At 39.8% G+C, this 23,668-nt stretch overlaps 1 protein-coding gene across 3 annotated transcripts in view; it reads left to right on the top strand.

Annotated features, from left to right (window-relative positions):
* Window positions 1–23,373, top strand: part of dab1b (DAB adaptor protein 1b) — a 92,503-nt gene extending 69,130 nt beyond the window's left edge. Inside the window, exons 4-15 of one of the 3 annotated variants that reach the window (XM_077242092.1) lie at window positions 2,388–2,486; window positions 8,063–8,194; window positions 8,276–8,395; window positions 10,045–10,083; window positions 11,320–11,379; window positions 11,599–11,658; window positions 12,839–12,895; window positions 14,057–14,156; window positions 14,243–14,764; window positions 14,848–14,942; window positions 15,275–15,377; window positions 21,776–23,373. In XM_077242092.1, the coding sequence (XP_077098207.1) occupies window positions 2,388–2,486; window positions 8,063–8,194; window positions 8,276–8,395; window positions 10,045–10,083; window positions 11,320–11,379; window positions 11,599–11,658; window positions 12,839–12,895; window positions 14,057–14,156; window positions 14,243–14,764; window positions 14,848–14,942; window positions 15,275–15,361 (1,371 nt within the window). In that variant the 3' untranslated portion in view covers window positions 15,362–15,377; window positions 21,776–23,373. The remainder of the gene's footprint in view (window positions 1–2,387; window positions 2,487–8,062; window positions 8,195–8,275; window positions 8,396–10,044; window positions 10,084–11,319; window positions 11,380–11,598; window positions 11,659–12,838; window positions 12,896–14,056; window positions 14,157–14,242; window positions 14,765–14,847; window positions 14,943–15,274; window positions 15,378–21,775) is intronic. The other 2 variants (XM_077242093.1, XM_077242094.1) reach the window with 2 other exon arrangements.
* Window positions 23,374–23,668: the final 295 nt, after the last annotated feature.

Here is a 23,668-nt window from a genome sequence, read left to right as displayed (position 1 = left end):
CGTCTCTTTAATATGACTTTGCAACATGCACTCGTCTCAATGAACGTCTCACTCAACGTCTTAATTTTTTTTTTATTCTGCTACTTACTTCTATTCAATTTAAGACGATGACGTGACGCCAATCACGTGTGCCAGTGAAGTGTCGAGTCAGACGTCACGCGTCATTCACGTGTGGCAGTGAAGTTATTTATTGTTGTTTTTTTTCGCTAACGCGTATTTAACACACTATTCACAGTACAACACGGCTCAGTGCAGTGTGTCAGCGGCGTTCTGATCGGTCCTTTAATATGACTTTGTAACTTGCACTCATCTCAATGAACGTGACACTTGCGTCTGTGATTTTTATATATAGGATATGTGTGTTCTTGTTTAACCCACATTTTGAGGGCCAAATGCCCCCACGAAGATAGAATTATGAAGAAACCAAATTGATATAGGCTATTGCATTTTTATAGCTTGTTGTTGGGGTTGTTATTGTGATTTTATTTTTTTATAATTGTAAAATGGCTAGGCTACAGCACTTTGGTAAACTAGAAAACTTATATTCTGAAAACTAAAAAATTTTTTTTTACACAAAATAATTCGTGTAAATTCATATTTACTATTTAGAATAAAAAGAAGAATAGAATTGGAAAAATAAATTTTTTATATATGGCTTATATATAAAACTATGATTACTAAAATTATTATTAAAACATCATGTCTGATATCCGAAAAATAATACAACTACAATCTGCCATTGTAAAAACATCATGCCAAATGATGCAGATCTGAATTAATTGTGGAAACTAAATAACATTCGCAGGTATGAGAAAAAAGTAGGCTAGGTTAGTCTGAGACATGCAAGTTTGACTATGCCTACTAATAACCTGTTCAACGGCTTAGTAAAGGGTGTAGAAACAGAGATAGTACCATGTTATTTAGTGCAGGAAAATATAGTGTAAAGGCAGAATTAAAAGATTTGAGAACAGTTCAATTCACAAATGGGAAATAATAAAATATCTATATTGAGGAAGTATCAACATCAAAAAGGCAAGTCATTTCTGCAACTTTTACAATTATTCACTGAGAATACACCTCAATTTATTCAATAATAAACTGTGCTCGCCTTTCTCTTTTGAGGTGTAACTGTTTTTATATAATTCTGTTAACTGTCAGATCGACTGTCAATCAAACTTCGGCGAAACCCTAAAATTAAACATTACAAATATTACAAATTACAAATATTATTTATGTTAGTTAAATAAGCCCAAATGTTTACAACTACGTTATTTTGTGTTGGTCAAGAGACTCCTAGTGCTGAATATACATACATGCTAGAACAACTTTTTATGATTTCTTCATAAGTATCTGGGGATATGTTGACAAGAAACAATGGCAAACAAAAATTTTAACATGATCATTTGTGTAAATTCATATTCACTATTTGGAATAAAAAGCTATACATAAGCAAGGTAAAAATCACTTATTGCTAATAAAATACAACTGAAGATCAGTGGGGATAAATAATAAAGAATGAATAAGTGTGTGAAATGTTCGGCAGACGCAGACGTCACGTTCGGCACACGAACGAGTGATGTGGCAGACGCAGACGAGACGTTCGGCAGACGCAGACGTCACGTTCGGCAGACGCAGACGTCACGTTCGGCACACGAACGAGTGATGTGGCAGACACAGACGAGACGTTCGGCAGACGCAGACGTCACGTTCGGCAGACGCAGACGTCACGTTCGGCACACGAACGAGTGATGTGGCAGACGCAGACGAGACGTTCGGCAGACGCAGACGTCACGTTCGGCAGACGCAGACGTCACGTTCGGCACACGAACGAGTGATGTGGCAGACACAGACGAGACGTTCGGCAGACGCAGACGTCACGTTCGGCAGACGCAGACGTCACGTTCGGCAGACGCAGACGTCACGTTCATTGAGACGAGTGCTTGTTGCAAAATTATAATAAAGAGCCGATCGGAACGCCATAAAATCGCGGCTACCGTGCTGCAGGACCTCTAGACACGCATAAACGCGTCTTTACATTGACTTAACATTGAAATCCCTCGCGTCAGATGCTCTATTCGCGTTTGGTGTTAACGCACCATTAGAATCGCTTTTAATAATGCAACAGAGTGCATAAAATGATGTTTCTTTTCTGCCCTCAGAAGTCAGAGAAAATAACAAACTAGACACATCCCTTTCAAATGTTTAGAAGTGCTTAATGAGTAACAAGAGTGACCCTACAAACTCTGCAGAACAGAACACTATGTACCATATGCAAAACCCCAGTATTCAAAGTCTCAACATATTGGGGATAAAGTACCTTTACACTACGTTTTTATCCATGCTTGCAATTCTTGTCATGCTTATGTTTTATCTGTTTATTGCTGCAGGGAATTGCTGCCTCGGCACGATCAAAAGGAAACCACAAACAGAGAATATTCCTAACTGTGTCTTTTGGTGGAATCAAGATTTATGATGAGAGATCAGGGGTAAGAGTTTTCTAGAAGTGTATTCTAGTTTTATTAGTGTTGTTGTGCCAGGTAAACACTGCTCTGATACTAAAAATAATTTTCTGATATCTGGAAGTTATATAAGCAGTTTCATATGAACACAACTACTGAATATCAGCATAACTGTCATTCATCTGTAGGCAGGAGACAGCAGGTAATTACAGCCATGCTGGTGTTCAACAGCACAATCCTGGGTTTTTTAGGGTGCTTTTCAGGATTTATTTTCATGCTATTGCATATAGAGCTACTTTCTATTGCACGACTTTCTTCTGCATAGCAAGTATGGACTTGCTACTGCCAGTAGATACACAGACACACTGCTGTGAGCATGTAAGATATAATGCTGCATACATAAACAAACATAAATCCAGAAGCAGATCTAGGCAGGTGGAGCTGGGGGAGGTGGAGGGTTTCAGAGGAACTCTGATAGTGCACTTATGGGCTAGTTTACAGAAAATGCTGAACCAGGCTATTTAAATGTTGACCAAGGAACCTTATTGGCTGCTGAATCAGCAGAGGCCAATCTGCTTGTGTCGTGTTGTAAATTATGTGATTGCTTGCCGATTACATGTAAGATTACATCTAGAGTTTCATTACTTAACTAGATATGTCTGCAACACTCAAACATAAGTTAGAAAGGAAGGCATGTTTACCACTGTGTTTGTTACATTACCTATCGTTTTTCAATTGTACTCATTTGGGACCCGAGGATACCCGAGGATAATTGTTCGCAGTTTTGCAAGTGGAATGTTAATCCATTCTTTCTTGATACAAAACCTAAGTTTCACAACAGTCCATGGCTGTCGTTTTCTGTTTCTTCTCTTCATGATGCACTATTCGTTTTCAATAAAGACAAATCTGGACTGCAGGCTAGTCAAGCACACAACATTGTCTATAAAGGTCTGGCACATGGAAACTGATGCATGGCATTTAAAAAGCATAATGTTATGTTGTAAGGTGTGTTAAAGAATAAAGCAAGAACTGAATCCAGACGGCAATCTTTTAATGCATGGAAGCATGTCAACTGATCATCTCTAACTCCATAACTGAACTGAACTACTTCTAGTCTCCTTCCACGTTCCAGCTCATTGGGTTACACTGCCATCTAGCTGTCATTCACAGAATCATTGTAATTCACACAACACATATCAAAGGCATGGGATGGATGCAAAAAATGTCTGTAAAAACCCCTGGTGGTAAAGTATTAGATACTTTATAAAGACAGTACATTACGCGTATACAGGCAGGAACCATCTTGGAAAACAGTCTCGACAAGCCGAGCCACGAACGGTGTGCTAAGTGAGATGAACTGTGACTTTGAATCTCATATGGTCCGTTGTTTCCGGAAGAAACTATTTTAATAAACAGATATAAGTCATGCATTTCCATATGATTAGTTTCACAAATGTAATTCCTATCAACCAGATCATTTCGGCGTTCGTGGCTCGGCTAGTCGAGACTGTTTTCCAAGATGGTTCCTGCCTGTATACGCGTAATGTACTGTCTTTATAAAGTATCTAATTATTAAACTGTCTGTACACTTACAAAGTTCTCAATGCTTCGTTTTGCATGTAGGGACCCTCATTATGCTACCGTGTTAGTGTGAGGCTATTTTGAGCTTTGTTAGTGGTATTAACTAGCGATTTACTACTGCTTATTCTATGCCCCATATACTAGCGCTATAAGCTAATCTGTTTTTAGAGATAAAACTCTTTACATTCGATTATCATGAAAACGCATCCCAGAGAACGATCGATTTGGTAACCATGTGTTAATTACCCCTAGGTTCATTTTTCACCAGAATTGTCCTTTAAGAATAAAACTAGCACAAAACCAAAGTATTTTCTTTCTTTCCTTTTTTTTGTAAGAGAGATTGCAATCTTTACAAAAGTTTCACAAAACTTTCTTGATTTTTCACTCTTTGCAACACTTCTCCAAATATGCAAAATTTTTCAACATTCACTTTTGGAACATACAACCTGAGAATAAAACAAGACTACAATCAAATCTTTGCAAACTAACACTGTACTAAAGCCAGATGCGTTTGGCTAAACAGGTCTTGTGAACATATTTTGAGTCGTAATGGTCAGAACAACACCATCAATATCTCAATATCTCAGTTTCAACAAAGAAGCTTGTTCTTCAGAGAGTAAACCTTTGGAGAAAGTTTGTCACTGTCTAGTTCCAGTAGAATCTTCTGAAAAAATTCAAACGAGTATCTGAGCTCTTTGGGGTAACTCAGATTGATTGCATAAATTAGGCCAAGTAGATAAACACAAGCCTTCGCAACACCTGACAACCCCGTCATCACCTCTATGCCTTCCAGCGTTACCCCAGTCTGTAAAGGATCATCTGCTGAGCCACCTTTCGTGATGATCCTCAATGTATGATGTTCCAGTTCCTCTTCGTTCCCATGAGTTTCCTTAAAAAACAACAACAACAAAAAACAGCAAATCTGCATTTACTTGCAACATCACTTGTTATTGTTCAGATTGTTGCAAAAAATAAATTGCATTGAAAATACGTTGCATTGAAACACAGAATGAGAAAGAAATGTACCTTTATATTTTAAAATAAAATAAATCTCTTACAGCCTCTCACATCTAATTTGGTTAAATTAATTAATTGCCATTATACAAGTTGTTTATTTAGGTTTGGAGCTCAACTTGGTTATTGATCGAGTTTAGATGCTCACCTGATAATGCTTGATGAGATTCTCAGGATTTTCCGAGAGGTAGACAATTAAGCATCGAATTACAACTTCTCTGCATTTTTCCACAGGACTGGTCTGAAAAGTATACAAAATGTGGCTTTTCATGGTGCATACACACAAAACAATTATACAGATATCCCATAGAGTTGGAGCATTATGTAACAAACTCATCTTCATTGACTGTATAACTACTGATGGCAAATTAAGTTGGAAGCTAAATTAATTTTGAAAGAGCAGAAAATTCTACTCAAGTTCTGCTGCTATACACCACAACAATGATCTGAAAATTCTGTCATTAATTCGGGAATGAATACATTGTTTTAAATTTTGTGTGAATGTGCAAGACATTGCAGCCTCTCACTAGCACAGACTTTTTCAGTAAATATATTATATCTAAAATAGAACCATATGAACTAAATGTGATATATGATCAATTTTTTTGGCAAAGCTAATTTGTCAAAAACAATAATTAGACAAGTATGAAATTAACACATATATATTTGTGAATTCTTACCTCAATTTATTCATATCCAAGTTCTTGCACCAAAACCTTTTGCACAGCTGCATGGATTAAAGGATGGAGAGAAAAAAAAAATTAGCAGCATAAAATCACTGATAATGATAGAGTTACAGTTTTTATTATACATTACTTTTGGAAGTCAAATCTGGCACCTTCTCCCACTTTTAATATTGCCTCACATTATTAAAATGAAATATAACAAACAAAAAATATTAAATGAAACACTTTAAAGCAGTGATTTTTCAATCCTGGTCCTCGAGATCCACCACTCTAAACATTTTGTATGTCTCACTTATCTGACACGCTTAGTTCAGTCCATGGAACTCTCATCTAATGAGCTGATGATCTGGTTCATATCATGATAATTTAACATGGGAGTGTCCTGACTTATGCAAACTGTATTTTAAGGAAGAGCATTTATTTACGATACATTATTCATTCACAAAGAAAATTGGTGTCCTTAAAGGTTGGAGTTCCTCATATGATGATGATGCCCAAGAAACATTTTTTATTATCAATATTGAAAACAGTTGTGTGTTTTTATATTTTTAAGGATATGACGAATAGAAAGCTCAAAAGAACAGCATTTATCTGAAATAGAAAGAGTTTGCAACATTATAAATGTCTATACTGTCACGGTTTATCAATTTAATGCATACTTGCTGAATAAAAGTATTAATTTTTTTTTTTTAAAAAAAGTTCTAATTGACCCAAAACTTTAAAAAATTGCATCTTAAAATATGTTCAAATAGAAAACAGTTGAATTGTAAAAAAAAAAAAACACACAAAAAAAACACAATATTACAGTTTTTGCTGTATTTTGGATCAAATAAATGAAGGCTTGGTGGGCAGAGGAGACTTCTTTTAAAAACATTTAACAATCTTACTGGTAGTGTGTGTGTATATACAATTAATTTTTTCTGGTGATCAAAAATCTATCTAAAAAGAAAAAATAATAATAATTAAATGTTACAAATTAATCCATTATTAAATGCCTATAAATATAAAAATTAGTCTATTAAATAATATCTATTAATTTAAACAAAACAGAATTTAATTAATGAAGACTTCTTTCCAGAGGTTTTGAACGAATCTCTTCAAAAACACTTTAACAGTCACTACTGGAATAGCCAAACAGTAAATAAAGATCTACAATCTTTATTTGAAGTTAAACTGTTGTTTAAAGGGTATTTACTTATTTTGATAATAATTTTGAAGGTTTAATAGACAGGGTTGTCGCTGTCATTTAGGAATAATATTGTGTTTGAATCAAGATCGCCATTATTTAATGGTAAATCGTGCGCACGGAGCTGTAGCCAATGTGTTTTCGAATTTAATATTTGTATGTTAACGTTACCAAAAGTAGGCTAACCCGCGCCCAAGGACTGAACGCCCCCCCCTTTCCCGTAATCCAGATATTAGAGAATATGGGAATTTGTAAATACGCAAAGTAAATTTTTTTATCCGAAAACTCATAGCCTGCCCTGCAAATAATAAATCATAAAATATAATAACATTTAGGCCAACTAATAAAATACTCAAGTATAAGCTACGTGACAACTCGTCAATAAAGTAATTTAGGCCTACGAATTTATCCGTGGGGGAGAGCACAGTCCGAATTGTCCTCTTAATGCATACGCAACGTCATGGTCATATATTTCGAAAAACACAATAAATACTCTGACTATAAACACTTGACACGACTTGATACATTCGAAGGAATCACACTCGCTTAATAATTCAAATATACTTGCGTGCAAAGTCACTCATTTCATACATTAACATGTAGACTAGGCTACAAACGTTTTAATACGTTTTTGTAAGTAACACGTCACTAATTGTTGATGCAAAATCCGTAGCAATTCTGAAATTCAGTTTAAAAGTTAATTTCTTGACCAAAAAATGCAAAAAACAATCGAGTGTACCTTAAGTTTAAAAAAGTTAAGCTTACCTCTTTTCAGCGTCTTCACATGTGCTTCACAAAATGGCTCCAATTTTTGGCTGGAAGGGCATCTCGGGAAATTGCATATCACGTGGCTCGTATACGTACTTAAATTTTTATGCTCAATTTACTTAATTTTTAAGCAATTATTATAGTAGTTGACATGACTTATGTTTTTTCATTTTATTTATGCATACATTTAAGTTCACCTAGTAACTTATATTTTTGTGTTACACACACTATAGATGTTAAGTAGAGGTTGAAAAGTTATGAATACTTAATTTTTTGGGTTCAATCTAATTACTTTTATAAGTAATGGTTGTTCAGCCAACGAATCGTTTTTTAGAGTGTAATGATGTGATAACATCCCCAATCCTCAGGTCTTACAACGCCATCACTCTGTACACGAAATCTCCTACATTGCCAAAGACACAAGGGACCATCGCGCCTTTGGCTATGTGTGCGGTAAAAAAGGCAACCACAAATTTGTGGCAATCAAGACAAGCCATTCGGTTAGTTGTAAATATTCCTAAATTAATCTTGCTTGTTAAAAGTGGCACTATTTTTCTTTAACCTCGGTTATCCTCTTGTAGGCAGAGCCGGTTATACTGGACCTGCGTGACCTTTTCACCCTCGTCTATGACATCAAACAGAGGGAGGAGTCACAAAAAAAGTCTCAGAAGGACAAGCACTGTGAACAAGCCATCTATCAGGTCAGATCATGAACTAAGTCAAAGACGTCATTTATAAATTGCTGATGACCCTTTCTGGCAAAATTCTGAATGTATTCCTGCTGTCCATATGCTTCATGCCATACATGGTTTCCAGAAATGACAGACATATAAATCAGATTAATCATACCATCTCTCATATCAAATATAAAGGATCATTCAAGAGGGTGTTTTGAACAACCATTTCCTCTGACACAATTGCTGTAAAACATTCCTTAAAGAAAACATTCACAACTTATTGAGATCCATCCATCCATTTTGCAGAACGATTGATCTGTGTAGGGCCGCAGGGATACATGGCCAACTTATTGAGATGGTTCAGAGATGTATCAAAGTTTACAAGTCCTTTAAACTTGACTACAGGCTGAACAACTGTTACATTGTTAGGACTGTATACCAACATGTTAAGAATACAAAAGAATATGTTTCCTGTAAATTATGTTTGCAGCAGCACAACTTTTAGTGTGATAAAAGGTAGTGTGATGTTTCAGTTTCGTCACTAATGTCACTGAAGATTTTGTAAGGGGGGAGAAAAACAAACTGTTTATTTTTGATTAGTTCTACAAGTAATGAATTAATGACAGATGGATATAACTATCAACCCTGCCAGTTAATCTGCCCAATAATATCAGCTATTAATGATATTTGAATAAAAGATGACATTCTAGTGTCTGTTTGCTCTAATTCCATCTTTAAAGTCCCCCTGTAGTAAATTGTATCCCATAAAAATCATCTTTGATCACCAAAATGACATATTTAAAACTTTTTTCCGTGGAAATGTTAGTATTTGCAGTTCTATGCATATGCAAATGAGCCCCGCCTCCACTCACTCACTCAGAGATCCACTCGTTGACGATCACACGTTGATCTGATTGGTTACAAGGTAGTTTGTGACGTCAGAAACACCAGCGATTTCAAAGCGTGTTTTTGAGACTGTCTTTGGTTCACTGCAGTTTTAAGGAGAAAATACTCGGCAATGCTGTTGACTTATGAATTTACGCATGGTTTGTCTTAAAGCATATTAAAAACACCACATAGACATATAAACAACATTAAAAGCTGGATTTTCAACACAGGGGGACTTTAACTCTTTCCCCTCCATTGACAGAAATTGTCTTCAATCCATGTTTTCACTGTTATACGGTAGGGGGCGCTGTTACGCATCTTCTGAAAGAGAACAGAATCTCCTGATCAAAACACAGGTGAAGAAGCAGAAACAAAATGATAAAATATCATGATCATCAAACTCTAAACAACATCTAAATCAAAACCTCCTAACGTTACTGAATGTAATGTGGAACCCATGAAGAGGAACGACCGAAACTTTGAGGGTGTTGATGATCTCGATCTACTTCATCTGTGGACGAAATTTTTGACAAAAACACGATTTCCTCAGCTTGTTGTTCAAAATGTTGCTTTTTTATGAAACTTACCCACGTTCAAGTGTTGATAAAAAAGAATGCATGAAGATAGAATACCTTTCTTTTTAGCAGAGGCTCTGTTCTTTCTTTTAATGTATTGCATGTTCATATATTCATACAAGATATTCTGGGGGCCATGAAGTTTTTGTGAAAATGATTTTAAAAAATGCTACTTCAAATAATGCCTGTTCTTCTTAATGACTGACACAGACGATTCTGGAAGATGAGATTGATGATCCAGTCTATCAGGTGAGTAATTGTCAATCTCAGTTATCATAAACTTAATATGATTTTATTAAGAAGTGGTATTCTATGTCGTTTTATTATCATTTAACTCCTCCATTTAAGTGTTGCTGATATTGTTTGCACTCGATGCTTACACAACTTTTGTTAACCATTCAGCTCCTGTCATTGGCAGTGTATTGATATGCAGTCATGTTTTGTGGTTGTGTGTATATGTTCTACTGAGAGTCATGAACAGTCCCACTGGATGCACTGATGTGTTGAACCCAGTGCTCTCGCGCTCACACTGAATACAGACAACTTTAACCATCATTTTAACATCCACATTTTATCTCCAAACAGAATCCCTTAGATAGAAGCTCTCAAAATTGGTTTAGTTAAGCTTTGAAGCATTTGCATCAGTTTTTGATGGGAAAAGTCCAGTTTGTGATGGGAAAAGTCCAGTGTTTTTGTCTGTTGAATTATATAATTATTGTGTTATACGTATATTCAGAGAAAATGGTCTTGCTCAGGAGAAATATACCACCCATACGCTACATGACAACCCAAAGTTGTTGGATTGCTTTTCAATTTGCCCCGATGTAAGTTCCAGTCAAAGCATTTGTATCAAAGGATATAAGAGTGAAAATTTAACTTGCTAAATATCTCTCTGGCATCTCTCAGATCATGTCTTTGACACTTCACTTTCATCACTCACGTGAACGAGACATGATTTGCCTCTGATTTCAAGCTTTCAATCTCTATTAACGGCAATCAGGGCTAACAGTGTGTCGTGTGGGCAGTATTAATGAAATTGTTTGTAAAGTATCAACTTCTCATATTTGTAGATTGATTTCTCCTAAAATTAGGAGAAATAAAAATATACATTAATGGGATATTAGTAACAAACATACATTAAGAGTATAGAGATGAAAAAAATCTAAAAGCATCTCTGATCACTTTAGGAAAATTTGACGTATTGAGATTTCTGACTTGTGATTGCTGACTGGTATCTTGGCATCTCTTCTGGAAATGGGAGACTTGCGAGATTACTGAGGTCTTTTTTGTGAGAAGTAGGAGAAACAACAGAAAAAGAAACGGATGAGATATTGATGATTTTCTATCCCGTGGAAATAAAGAGATATAAAGATACAAAATAATTTTTTTATGGATAAAGAGTCATCATTGAATGTTATTAGTGTTGTCTCTGTCTGATTGGTTCCACATGGGGCCTTTCTCATTTTCTTTCCCAACTCCTTGTAGTACATTGTGTTTGAAGCTGGACACGAGCCCCTCCACCAATCAGAGGAGAGCGTTTACCAGGTACTTCCTCGAGCCACCGCCCTCTTCGCCCACACTTCTACAGATATAGCATCACAAAGAAGGGGGAATCTAAAAATAGATTTCCTCTAATAATGTCTCCCCAAATTAAACATTTAAAATATCCAATAATCTGTCAGATTAAAAGTAAACTCTAACATACCTACAATACATACAGCCTTGTGCAGTTGCCTTGTGTTGTTAATTAACTATAATTTTTAGGTCCCCACAAGTCATCAGAAAGACGGGATCTATGATGTTCCAAAACAGCATCTCATGACTGTAGGTTCTCTCATATCTCAAACATTCGCTCAACCTCCCCGTCCCTTTCCTCCATCAAACAAACCTCTCAGTGTCCTTCCCCCTTCTTCGTTTTAAGATCTCAAGGGATTATTTCTGAATCCCATAGCGAATTGAAAGCGATTACTGTACTAAAAATATTTCTTTGTTCTTGTACACATTGTGAGTCTTTCATTATACGAGGGAAATGGATGAGGGGGAAATAAAACAGAGGTTTGTTTTTGGGGTTCACCTCTAGAATGGATGTACTGCATGGATTTAGAAAAAGTTAATGTGACAATTGCAATGCATTATGGTTACACTTTATTTCGATTGTCCACTTTAGATATTCTACTAACAATAAGCAACTTTCTAGTACGTTAACAAAGTTACAAAATTACTAGTTACTAGTTAGTAGCATGTCTAAATTTCAGAAAGAGGGATGTCTTACTAAAATTTCAACAGCTTATTATTTTATAACAAACATATCAATTAAAATCCACGCATAAATTGCATAATCCGAGACAGATCTATGAAAGTCAAAACCGAGCATTGCTTTCACCAGAATGAATCCATGTTAAATGATTGTTATCAATCCATTTCACAGAGTGTTATTGCTTGTCTGTTCATTCAGTCGGAGCCTATCGAGTGCCTGGTCACGCTTCTGCAATGTTTGCTCACACACGCCAAACATTGATCTTGCTTGAATCTTTTGAGTCTTCTGGTGTGATTTGCTAGCTTTTCCATAGAACATGACCATTGTGTTGGTTTTCTTTTGTTTTAATGTTTTACATACACATTGTGTTCTGGTTAAATGGTCATATTGATCATCCACCTCATTGCTTGTACCTTCAGTTTAGTTTTTTTAAATGTTTGTTGGCTGATTCCCTTCAGTTGTTGGTGTCCTTCAAATGCCATCATTGTCTTCATTGAAGCATTCCCCTGTTAATCACTATAGCATGTGTAGTAGTTACTGTATTTCTACTGTTGAATCATATTTTCATTCTCGACCCACTAACTGATTAATAACGATTCCATTTGTGGACTGCTCTCCTCAGTGAACACTAACTCAAAATCATTACGTAATCTTTGAACTTATACAGATAGTTGCATTTTTGTGTTATAGAACGCCTTCCAGTATGGCTTTATATCTTCTTTATCTTTCTCCCTGAATGTATTGCAGAATATAAACCAGTTTGATCTTTTCGGTGACATGGCCACCCCCCCAGACATCCTTTCAGTAAGTAAACCCCAGGAGAACAATCAACCTTGTGGTCAGCCTCTCTGAATGCAAACTGAATAAATTAGATATTTTAATAGTTACCAACTTATGTTTGTTAATACGGCTGAAAGAAACTCACCCCCACTAAACCCCCAGTTTGCGATGACCTAATTATATACAATCTGAGTATACAGTATATTAATAAATCTGATATATAGTTGTCAAACTGAATATATTTATACATCTGAAGAAATTGTTGTCAATTGTTGCCAGTCAGAATAAATTTAAAGGGCTCATGACATTAAAGTGGTCAAATTTTTCTTTTGACAAAACGTCCTGCACGTTTCATAGCTTAAAACATTCACCGCATTATAGTCAAAGCATTTATTTAACCGAGACGTACCCTACACGCCTGCTGACCACAGGACAGAGTGAAAGAACGTTTGCTTTGATTGTCCAGCTCGTTTATACTCTGTACATACTTTAGAAGGATCCAAGAGTTGGAAACAAATGGAAGGTTTATTTTAATGGTGTCATGGATCGAGTCGGAGGATTATATGTTTTTTCAGAGCATTTGACCGCAGATTGTTTTGTAAACGAGGCACTTTTGTTGACAGATGAAGCAGCCGACTGTACTGAATCTGACATCAGCTGCATTATACACCGTAAAGTAATTACATAAAGCTTTTTTCTGTAAATGATAGCTTCATATGGAAAATGCTTTTAAAACACTTACTCGCATACAATGGCTAGTTTGCGGTGATACTGTTTCCTATGGAGTGATGTTAGCCAATCATAACAGTGGCCCTTTACTGACAAGCCTTATAGGAGATACCCATTAAAAACTGACCATTTCAGCTCAGTCAAAATTGAAAATAATTTTTTTTACGCATATATTTGTTGTTGTTTTTTCTGCACAAATTAACATTACAAGTGATTCTCAAGGAACATATTGAAATAATTTAAATATGATGACCCATTTAAATGTAAATTCTGACTATACATAGTTTATATCATTTATCATTTTAAATAATTGTTTTCTGGTTGGCTCTCCTAGTAATATTACAGTGATATCTCTAATGCTCTAATATGTTGTATTGAGTGTGCAATGTATTATGATACATTCATATAAATTATTGTAGTGTCAAATATAAAAAATGACATCAATATTCATCACAGATGCCAGCGTCGCCTGCTACCACAGTGGATCCTGGAAGGAGACGCCGTCAGCTCCACCCAGAACTCCTCACTCATTTTAGCCCACCGGCCGTGCCCTCAGGTAACAAACACGGCAAATGCCATTTTCTAAGTGCAGCCAATTTAAAAACAGTGCTATTAATGAAACTGGTTGTTCTTGCTTCTCAGGTTATATGACCATGAGTACTATCCAGGCTGCTCACTGGACCCAACAATCGTTTGCCTCCCAGGCTGGTCCAATGGCCTTCGGGGTTCAGGCTCCATTGCAAGTGGCCCAGATGCTTCCTGGAGGCCAGCCTGTGATTTGGGGTCAGGCTAACCTCTTCCACTCTCCAGCAACTGGCCAGCAGCAATGGGCATTCGTCCCAGCCCAGACAGTTGGCATGGGGGCACATCCCATTCCAGCCGCGGTGCTTCAGGGTCTGGTCCCCATAGCTGCCATGCGCCCCCACTCCTGTGAACCTCCCGAGGCTTCGTCCAACATCATGAGTCCTCAGCACTTCGTAGACTCTAAGCACACCCTAAACACGGACCCCCAGGAGGAATCCATAGCTGTTCACATTTGCACAAGCAAACAAGACACTGCACAGCCCTCTGGGAAACAGATCATGGACTGCGCTGCTGAGCTTGATTTTTCACAGATGAAATTGACTTCAGGGTCATCGATAACACCGTCCCCAACTGACTCTTGTGAGTTCAAAACACTACGGCCAACGATTGAGATTTATCATGTGACATGCATTATTCTTACTCATTTGATTCCCTTTCCATAGGTGTTACTCCTGGTCCTGAGCAGGAAACCATGTCCCCTTCAACAGAGTCATTACTGGCTGCAACAGACAGCTCAGTCAATGAGACAAAAGTTTTGGTAATGGTTATGTTTGTTTCACAAGATATCTTTTGGTATAACATCATTTTGATGGTCCTCTTTAGACATTCTGTTGGCAATAAGTAAAGTTGCAACTACAAGTCAACTAACTCTCATTAGAGTATTAGTAGACTGTCTGCTTAATATCTGCTAACTCTTTATTGTGATGCACCTCCAACAGACATTCTACTGACTATAAGTAACTTTGGAAGTACATGTCAACTTATAATAGTCTACTAACACTCAACTAATACTCTAATGAGCTGTGATTCATCTAATTCTAATGTCTTTTTTTGTTTTTAATCAATCATCTCATTCTCTCTGTCTTACAGAAGGCCTGTACTCAAACTCTCAGCACTGATGAGATGTCACCAGATGCTCAGATAAGCCTTCCAGACACTTCACAGCTAGATGCCTAAGAGAGATGTCTTCTGGGTTGGTTTCCTCTCTTGCTCCCTTCCTTCAAAATAATATATACAGGGTTTCCAATACTCCTCCTGGAGGGCCACTGTCTTGCAGTTTAGCTTCAGTCTTAATTAAACACACTTGGACCAGTTAATCAACGTCTTTAAAGCTACACTGTGTAGGATTTTCTCCCATCTAGTGGTGAAATTGTATATGGCTACCAACTGAATATTACTTTCTAGCCCCTCCCATTTCGAGGGCGTTTTAACTCATACGGTGGCCGTATTATTTCAAATCTGCCGGAGTCGCGAGTAATCTGCCCCTCGCAATCGTCACGGTGCCACTGACTGTAAAAACGCGAAGGGAGAAGCTTGCATTTCCAGGAATGTCCCTCTTTGGCTAATGTATTTTCAAGATGAATGCGACTCGCTCGTATGTATTCTAAATGGCAGATTCTACACTTACAAGAATACATGATTAGTTGGTAGAAGTAATTACACATTAATGAGCAAATATAATTTTGAAAGAACGTCTCGGTTACGTATGTAACCCTAGTTCCCTGATAGGGAACGAGACGCTGCGTCAAACGCTGTGGGAACGCCCCTGCGTTGTGCGTCATGAAGCACGTATGGAATCAGCCCAATGGAGAGATGAAACGTCATAGGCGGGTGACGTCATCGACCAGGAAACTATAAAGCACCCCAAAAACACAAGCGCATTAGCTTCTGATAGGCTTGAAGGAAGCGCTAACGGGAGTGCCGGGAGTATGGCGGAGCGACGCAGCGTCTCGTTCCCTATCAGGGAACTAGGGTTACATACGTAACCGAGACGTTCCCTTTCAAGGGAACTTCGAGCTGCGTCAAACGCTGTGGGAACGCGAATACCCACGTCGCCATAGGACCAAATGACCGTCATGTGAGACTAGCGCACAGAGGACGAGAGCACCTGTGCCCCAGGGGTAGAGCTTAAGTCTAGGTCATAGAACTTAATAAAAGTATGCGGTGAAGACCATCCAGCCGCATCACAAACATCACTCAGGGAAACCCCCGACAAAAGAGCTTTAGAAGCAGCCATACTCCTGGTAGAGTGAGCTCGGACAACCAAAGGTGAAGGCTGGCCAGCCGACTCATAAGCAAGTGAGATAGCCTCAACCACCCACTTGCTCATTCTCTGTTTAGACGCCGGACACCCTTTCCTGGGTGGCCCGAAACATACAAAAAGTTGTTCTGATTTCCTCCACAGGGCAGCTCTGTGGACATAAGCGTCTAATGCCCTAACAGGGCAGAGTGAATTAAGTTTCTCCTGGTCCGATGACATAAATGGAGGAGGACAGAAAGCCTGCAGAACCGTAGGTCTAACAATATTAGTAGGAACCTTAGGAACGTAACCTGGTCTAGGATGCAGAAAAGCTTTAACCATGCCAGGTGCAAATTCCAGGCACGAGGGTGAAACCGACAGAGCCTGCAAATCTCCGATTCTTTTTAGTGAAGAGATAGCAAGCAAAAAGATAGTCTTAAAAGTGAGAAACTTCTCGGGAACTTCTTCGATAGGTTCAAAAGGAGCTAGGGAAAGACCTTCTAATACAATGGCCAGATCCCAAGTCGGCACCCTCGTACGAACTGCTGGCCTCAGCCTCAAAGTGCCACGGAGGAAACGAGTTATAAGCGGGTGTCTCCCAAGAGAAACTCCACTGAAAGGGACGTGGTAAGCAGCTAGTGCCGCCACATACACCTTTAGTGTGGAGGGGGATAACCCTGTGGAGAAGCGCTCCTGCAGGAATTCCAGCACTGCACCCACTGGGCAGTTAACTGGGTCCTGCAGGTGTTCTCCACACCAAGAAGTGAAAAGTTTCCACTTCAAGGCATAAAGCTTCCTCGTGGATGGAGCTCTGGAGTTAAGAATGGTCTCAACAACCTCGGTTGAGAGACCGGAGTCTATGAGCTGGGCCCCCTCAGAGGCCAAGCCCACAGTTTCCACAATTCTGGGCGGGGGTGAAGTATCGTGCCCCCCGCCTGGGAGAGTAGATCCCTCCTGACCGGGAGCTCCAAAGGAGAACCGTCCAGGAGAGAAATCAGGTCCGCAAACCATACTCGGGCCGGCCAGAACGGGGCTACTAGTAGTAGACTGACCCCGTCCCGGCGGACCCTCTCCAGAACTCCTGGTAACAGAGCAATCGGGGGAAAGGCGTACAGACGTGACCTCGGCCACGGCTGCACCATAGCATCCAACCCCAGGGGGGCTGGAAGAGTGATGGAGAACCACCGATGACAATGAGTGGTCTCCTTGGAAGCGAATAGGTCCACCTCGGCGCGACCGAAACTCAACCAAAGGAGCTCCACCACCTCGGGGTGGAGTCTCCATTCCCCTGGCCTCGGCCCCTGCCTCGACAGGGAGTCTGCTACCACATTCAAATACCCAGGGAGATACATTGCTCTCAGAGATAGTAGCTTCCCTTGGGACCACAGGAGGATCTGACGGGCCAACTTGTAAAGCCGGCGAGACCGCAGGCCCCCCTGATGATTTATATAAGAGACCACCGACGTGTTGTCTGATTGAACTAACACATGATGGCCTCTCAGGTCTGTTAGGAAGTGTTTCAGAGCCTGAAACACAGCCAACATCTCTAGACAATTTATGTGCCACGAAAGATGATGATCCTGCCACAGACCTTGGGCTGGGCGACCACTCATGACCGCCCCCCACCCTGTGAGGGAAGCATCCGTCGTTAGCGTTATGCGACGACAAAGAGCCCCCAGCACAGGACCTTTGGATAGGAACCAAGTTTCTCTCCACATGACCAGAGCACGAAGGCAGCGCCGCGTGACTTTGAACGTGCGGAGCGGATTTCCCCTCGGGGAGAATCCCTTGGTCCTGAGCCACCACTGTAGCGGTCTCATGTACAACAGGCCGCAAGGTATAACGTTGGACGCTGCTGCCATCAGACCCAACAGTCTCTGAAACTGCTTGACAGTGAGTAGCTGGCCTAGCTTCACTTGTTTCACAGCTGAGAGAATCGAAGCGATGCGGGTCGGAGAGAGTCGCGCCCGCATCGATACCGAATCCCAAACGACACCCAGAAAAGTGGTCTTCTGGGAAGGAGATAATACACTTTTCTTTGCGTTCAGCCTCAACCCCAACTTTCTGATATGAGCGAGGACGACATCTCGATGCCGAACCGCCATCTGCTCGGTCTGAGCTAAAATCAACCAATCGTCGATGTAATTGAGAATACGAATGCCCTGAAGCCTCAGAGGCACTAGTGCTGCATCCATGCATTTCGTGAAAGTGCGGGGAGATAAAGCTAGGCCAAACGGAAGAACCCTGTACTGGTACGCCTCGCCCCCGAAGGCGAACCTCAGGAACTTCCTGTGTTGTGGAAGGATGGACACATGGAAGTATGCGTCCTTCAGATCTATCGTGACAAACCAGTCCTCGGACCTGATTTGAGACACGATCTGCTTGATAGTGAGCATCTTGAATTTTAGCTTCCCTACCGAGCGATTCAATATGCGCAGGTCTAAAATTGGACGCAACCCCCCATCCTTCTTTGGAACGATGAAATATCGGCTGTAATAACCTGACTCCAAACTGGGAGGAGGAACCCGTTCTATAGCCTCTTTTTGAAGGAGCGTTTTCACCTCTTGTTCCAATACCAGAGCCTGCTCGGGGCCCACCACTGTGTGCAGAACCCCTCTGAATTTTGGTGGACGACACCTGAACTGGATAGCATAACCCTTTTCTACTGTCTGCAGGACCCAATGAGATATTTTTGGAAGGCTTTTCCACTCTGCCAGAAATTCTACTAAGGGTACCAGCCTCTCGAGACTGGCCTCTGGTGTAACTTGAGCAGCAGACGCAGCGCCCTGTAACGGCGCACCGGCAGGGAACAACTGGTCTGACCGCTCTGAGACCCTCCTCAGAGGGAGCGAGCGTCCCTCGGGAAAGCGCTCGCTGGGATCGTCTGTGCCCCGGCATAAAGGCGGGGTTGGCAGAACGAGCCCCTGAGGGCACCGAGGAGGAATGGGCACCGTAAAAAGAGGTGAACACCTTTCCGCCTCGGTGGGGACCACCCTCAGCATCCTGAACGGCTTGGCGTCAGGACTTCTTCTTAGCCGAAGCCTTCTTAGCCAATATAACTGTCCTCAGATCAGTTCTACTGGGAGAAGGCTTCGGCTGAGAGTGTCGCGGCTGAGCCCACTGTCCAGCAGGGGGAGCACGAGACGCGACACTCTGCCTCTGCTGCGCTCTATGTGATGAGCTCGAAGACGGCCGGGGCTGCTCCCGCCCAGCAGCCCCAGGGACATGAACTTTAAGGGGAAGAAACTTTTTAAAAGCTGCAGTTTGTTTCTTTTCTTCTTGGAATTTATCGATAACTGAATTCACAGCATCACCAAACAACCCCATGGGAGAAAGAGGAGCATCTAAAAGAAAAGCTTTTTCTCTCTCTTTAATATTAGTCTGATTTAACCACAAATGTCTTTCTGCGGCCACCAGAGCTGCCATAGAACGACCCATTAATTTGGCCGATTCTCTGGTGGCACGCAGGGATAAATCAGCAGCCTGACGCAGTTCGCGAACTACGTCAGTACTGACCTCCTCACTCTCACTCATGTCCCTTAGCAGATCAGCCTGGTATGCCTGCAAGATTGACATAGTATGCAGACATGACGCAGCCTGACCTGCTGCCGAATATGCTTTACCCACCAAAGCCGAAGTGTTTCTTAAAGGCTTGGTGGGTAATGCCGGTGCCTTAAAAGATGATGCTGCTTCGGGGGAGAGATGGCTCGCAAGCGTCTCTTCCACACGAGGCAACGCACCATAACCATGAGCCTTGGCTCCCATAATATTAGCGTATGTTGAAGTCTGGGGACTAAACACTCTATATGACACCGGTTTTCTCCATGATTTCGACACCTCGGTGTGGAGATCATGGAAAAACGGCAGGCACCGGCGTGGAGGCTGCACACGTGACGGCAAAAATCTCTCATCCAACTTTGATTTAGAAACAGACTCCTGTCTAGTCACTGGCCATTCAATATTAAGTTTTTCAACAGCTCTTGTTAACACCTCCATAAGCTCATCACTCTCAGGAGTGTGGGGTGGCGAATCCTCCACATCTCCCTCAACACTAACAACATCAAGTTCCTCAGAACTGGATAGCATTGGTGCCTCAGCCCGAGCGGAAGAAACCGCAGCGCGTGCTTCCGAACCCGGGACTGAGGCACTGGATCTCACAGGTGAAGGGAGAGATAAGGCAGAGCCCGTCTCAAACCCCGCTGTGAGATCCATCTGCGATCCCCACGATAAGCGCCGCCGCTCTGCCTCGGCAGAAGCGGGACCCGAACCGCGGGGAGCGCGCACCGAACCGCTCTCCTCAAAGAGCGACCGGCGGGAGCGGAGCGTCCTTAACGGCAAACGCTCGCAATGCTCACAGTCTGCTCCCTCGAGAGCAAACTGGGCATGCTGAACTCCCAAACAAACAACACAAAGATCATGTGTATCCCCGCTCGTTAAATAACGCGAGCAGGGAGGAACACACTTTCTAAACTGCTGTTCGTCCGCCATAATCTCTCAATATATATATATATAGGGATAAATTGTTTGTGTGGTGCAGGGTATGTAAGACAGACAATATCACACAGGGACAGATTCACATGTAGCGCGACTGAAAGCACAGAAGCTAATGCGCTTGTGTTTTTGGGGTGCTTTATAGTTTCCTGGTCGATGACGTCACCCGCCTATGACGTTTCATCTCTCCATTGGGCTGATTCCATACGTGCTTCATGACGCACAACGCAGGGGCGTTCCCACAGCGTTTGACGCAGCTCGAAGTTCCCTTGAAAGGGAACAAAGTGTTTTTTGCTAAGAATCAACTTAACATATGACACAGTGTAGCTTTAAACCTTCTAGGCGAGTGTGTTGGGGCAGGTTGTAGCTAAACTCTTCAGGACACTGGCCCCCAATAGCAGGATTGAACACCCATCTTCTTCACAAGGGTTTACAGTGCAAAAAAGGTGGCAGTCTTCAGGCAAAGCTATTGCTTCTTGGGGCCAGATTTATTAACAGCTTACTCCAGCGCAAACCTTCTTTTGGCACTTGCCAAAATGTATGGGAGGAGAGTATTTAAATGAATCATGCATAGTGATTTACTAAGGTTTGGGCTAGTCAATTTACTGGTATTTGCGGCATTATTTACCACCCAAAAAGCATGTCTTAAGGCCCGATAAAGATATAGTTCTAAAAACCTTTCACAATATTAAAGAATAGCAGAGTTTTTACCAAAGCTATAACGATAATGGCACAGAGAAACAATATCTTTTTTTTTTTTCAATATCAAAAAGTTTGTTTGGTCTCTCGTGTCTATAAACTTTATTACTTTAACTTTATTTCTTTGTTGACTAAACCTGTATCTGCATGTTCATCCTTAGGAAGAGTCACCCTGATCAAAGAGAAGAACACTGAGAGAATCCAAATATCACACTGATGCAGATGGGATGTAAAATAACTCTGTTTCTGTGGGACATTTCACAAACTCTGATGACTGATAACAGAAAAAGTAAAATCTATTTTAATGAATAAATTGCAACTTTAGTTTGCAATGGACTTGAAAATTGACTGTCTACAAGTAGCCACTATCTATTCAAATGACTTCAATGAAATATTTTTTGTAAAATATGACTTAGCTTGTCACAATATGGGAAAATGGACCAGTGAGATCAAAGTTTAACTGGAGATTCATTTTAATTGATATTTGCAATGAACAGATACATTCAAGTTTTGTTTTAGGTGATTTTATCACCTAGGAAGCTGTGTAGTTGCAATCTGCATATAAAGAAGAGAAAAGCATTGGTTAAAATAATGTTGCTTTTCTTTTTCTTGGAAGGAATTACACTGTATGTTGGCATTGTGGTGAAGCTTCTTACAATGTTTTTCTTTTTTCTTTTTTTTTGAAATGCAACTTGACATATTCTCTTTTAGATTTTATACAATGATATATGTTTATTTAAAAATGAACATTTTTAATAAGAATTTTCAAATAATTAAAATATCTAACATTTTCTAGCTTCAGTGTGTGTGTATAATGATACTCTCAATGTTATATGTTTTTGAATGTCAAAACATATTTGTTGAATTTTAAAATATCTGATCTGGAGGGGTTTTTTTTCTGTTTTGAGGTTTGATTTACTCAGTGTTGAAAGTTCAGTGTGGCTCATAAGCTATACTGTATAAATAGGCTATGTACCTCTTCAGGGTTGATGTTTGTTTTACTGACAAACTATTCCATTCTGCATTTTCCTCTGTGAATATGTCAGAGTATAAGGTCCTTGTTAATGGCTTCAAGTTTCATTGAATCAAGAAATGTTGCAGATAAAGCAATTCAAAGACAGTTACTATCTGGATATCTGTCTATTTTATTACAAAAAAAAAAACACTAGAATCAGTTTAATTTCTTTGCTGTACTGTAGTAATTTTCTCAAGTGACCCTTTTTGATGATAAAAATGTAAGAAAGTGCCATTTTAAGTTTTGTCCTACTTTGTACTGCTGCAATTTTAGTTTGCCTTATTTTGTCACGTAAGAAAAAGGAGTAATGATGGGATTAACAGATATAAACTCCATTTGATGTACTAAAAAACATGAATATATGTAGCTAATTATCATTAAGCTTGGTTCGATAATAAATCCTGAAGACTAACAGCAAATAGACTGAAATAAAGCAAATATGTTGGTGTCATTGGTTAGATTTGTTTACATCACTTTTTTTATATTTACTGTCCACATGATTTTACTTTTTCATTGGGCAAAATATAATTGTTTACATTATAATTTAGTATTGGGTAAATATGACCTTGATGTATGTTTTCATAAATCACTCCACTGAACATTCTTGATGTCATTATTTTAGATTTTGTATTAAGTTTAAGGTTGATTCTTCCACAAACATACTGTATAAGATTCAACAGACTGTATATACTGTAACTCATTCAGCACATGCTCATTAAAATTCACTCTCTGTCTGAGAAAAAAGAGTGTAATTGTTTCACTTTGTGAGAAGTGTTACATTTTTTAAACATCCTAAAATTTTTGGAGGCCATACTTTCACCTGGCTATAGTTCTGCTTTATATTTCTATTTTTATCTCTGGATAAAAAAATTAAATTCTGCATGAAACGGACGTTGCGATAGTCTTATATGTCTTGTGATATTGCTAATGCTGCAATCTCATTTGAGTGACAGTTTGTCCCGCCCTCACGCCAGTAAATGTTATCAGTGTAGGAAGTGAGCAGGGGTGTGTTTTCCGAAAACATCGTTAGCCAACTATG

This window comes from Siphateles boraxobius, unplaced genomic scaffold (genome assembly GCF_051911475.1).
Source record: "Siphateles boraxobius isolate OS27281-9 unplaced genomic scaffold, OSU_SipBor_1 25, whole genome shotgun sequence".
In the NCBI taxonomy this organism is placed as follows: domain Eukaryota; kingdom Metazoa; phylum Chordata; class Actinopteri; order Cypriniformes; family Leuciscidae; genus Siphateles; species Siphateles boraxobius.
This window is presented reverse-complemented; position numbering and strand designations above follow the sequence as displayed.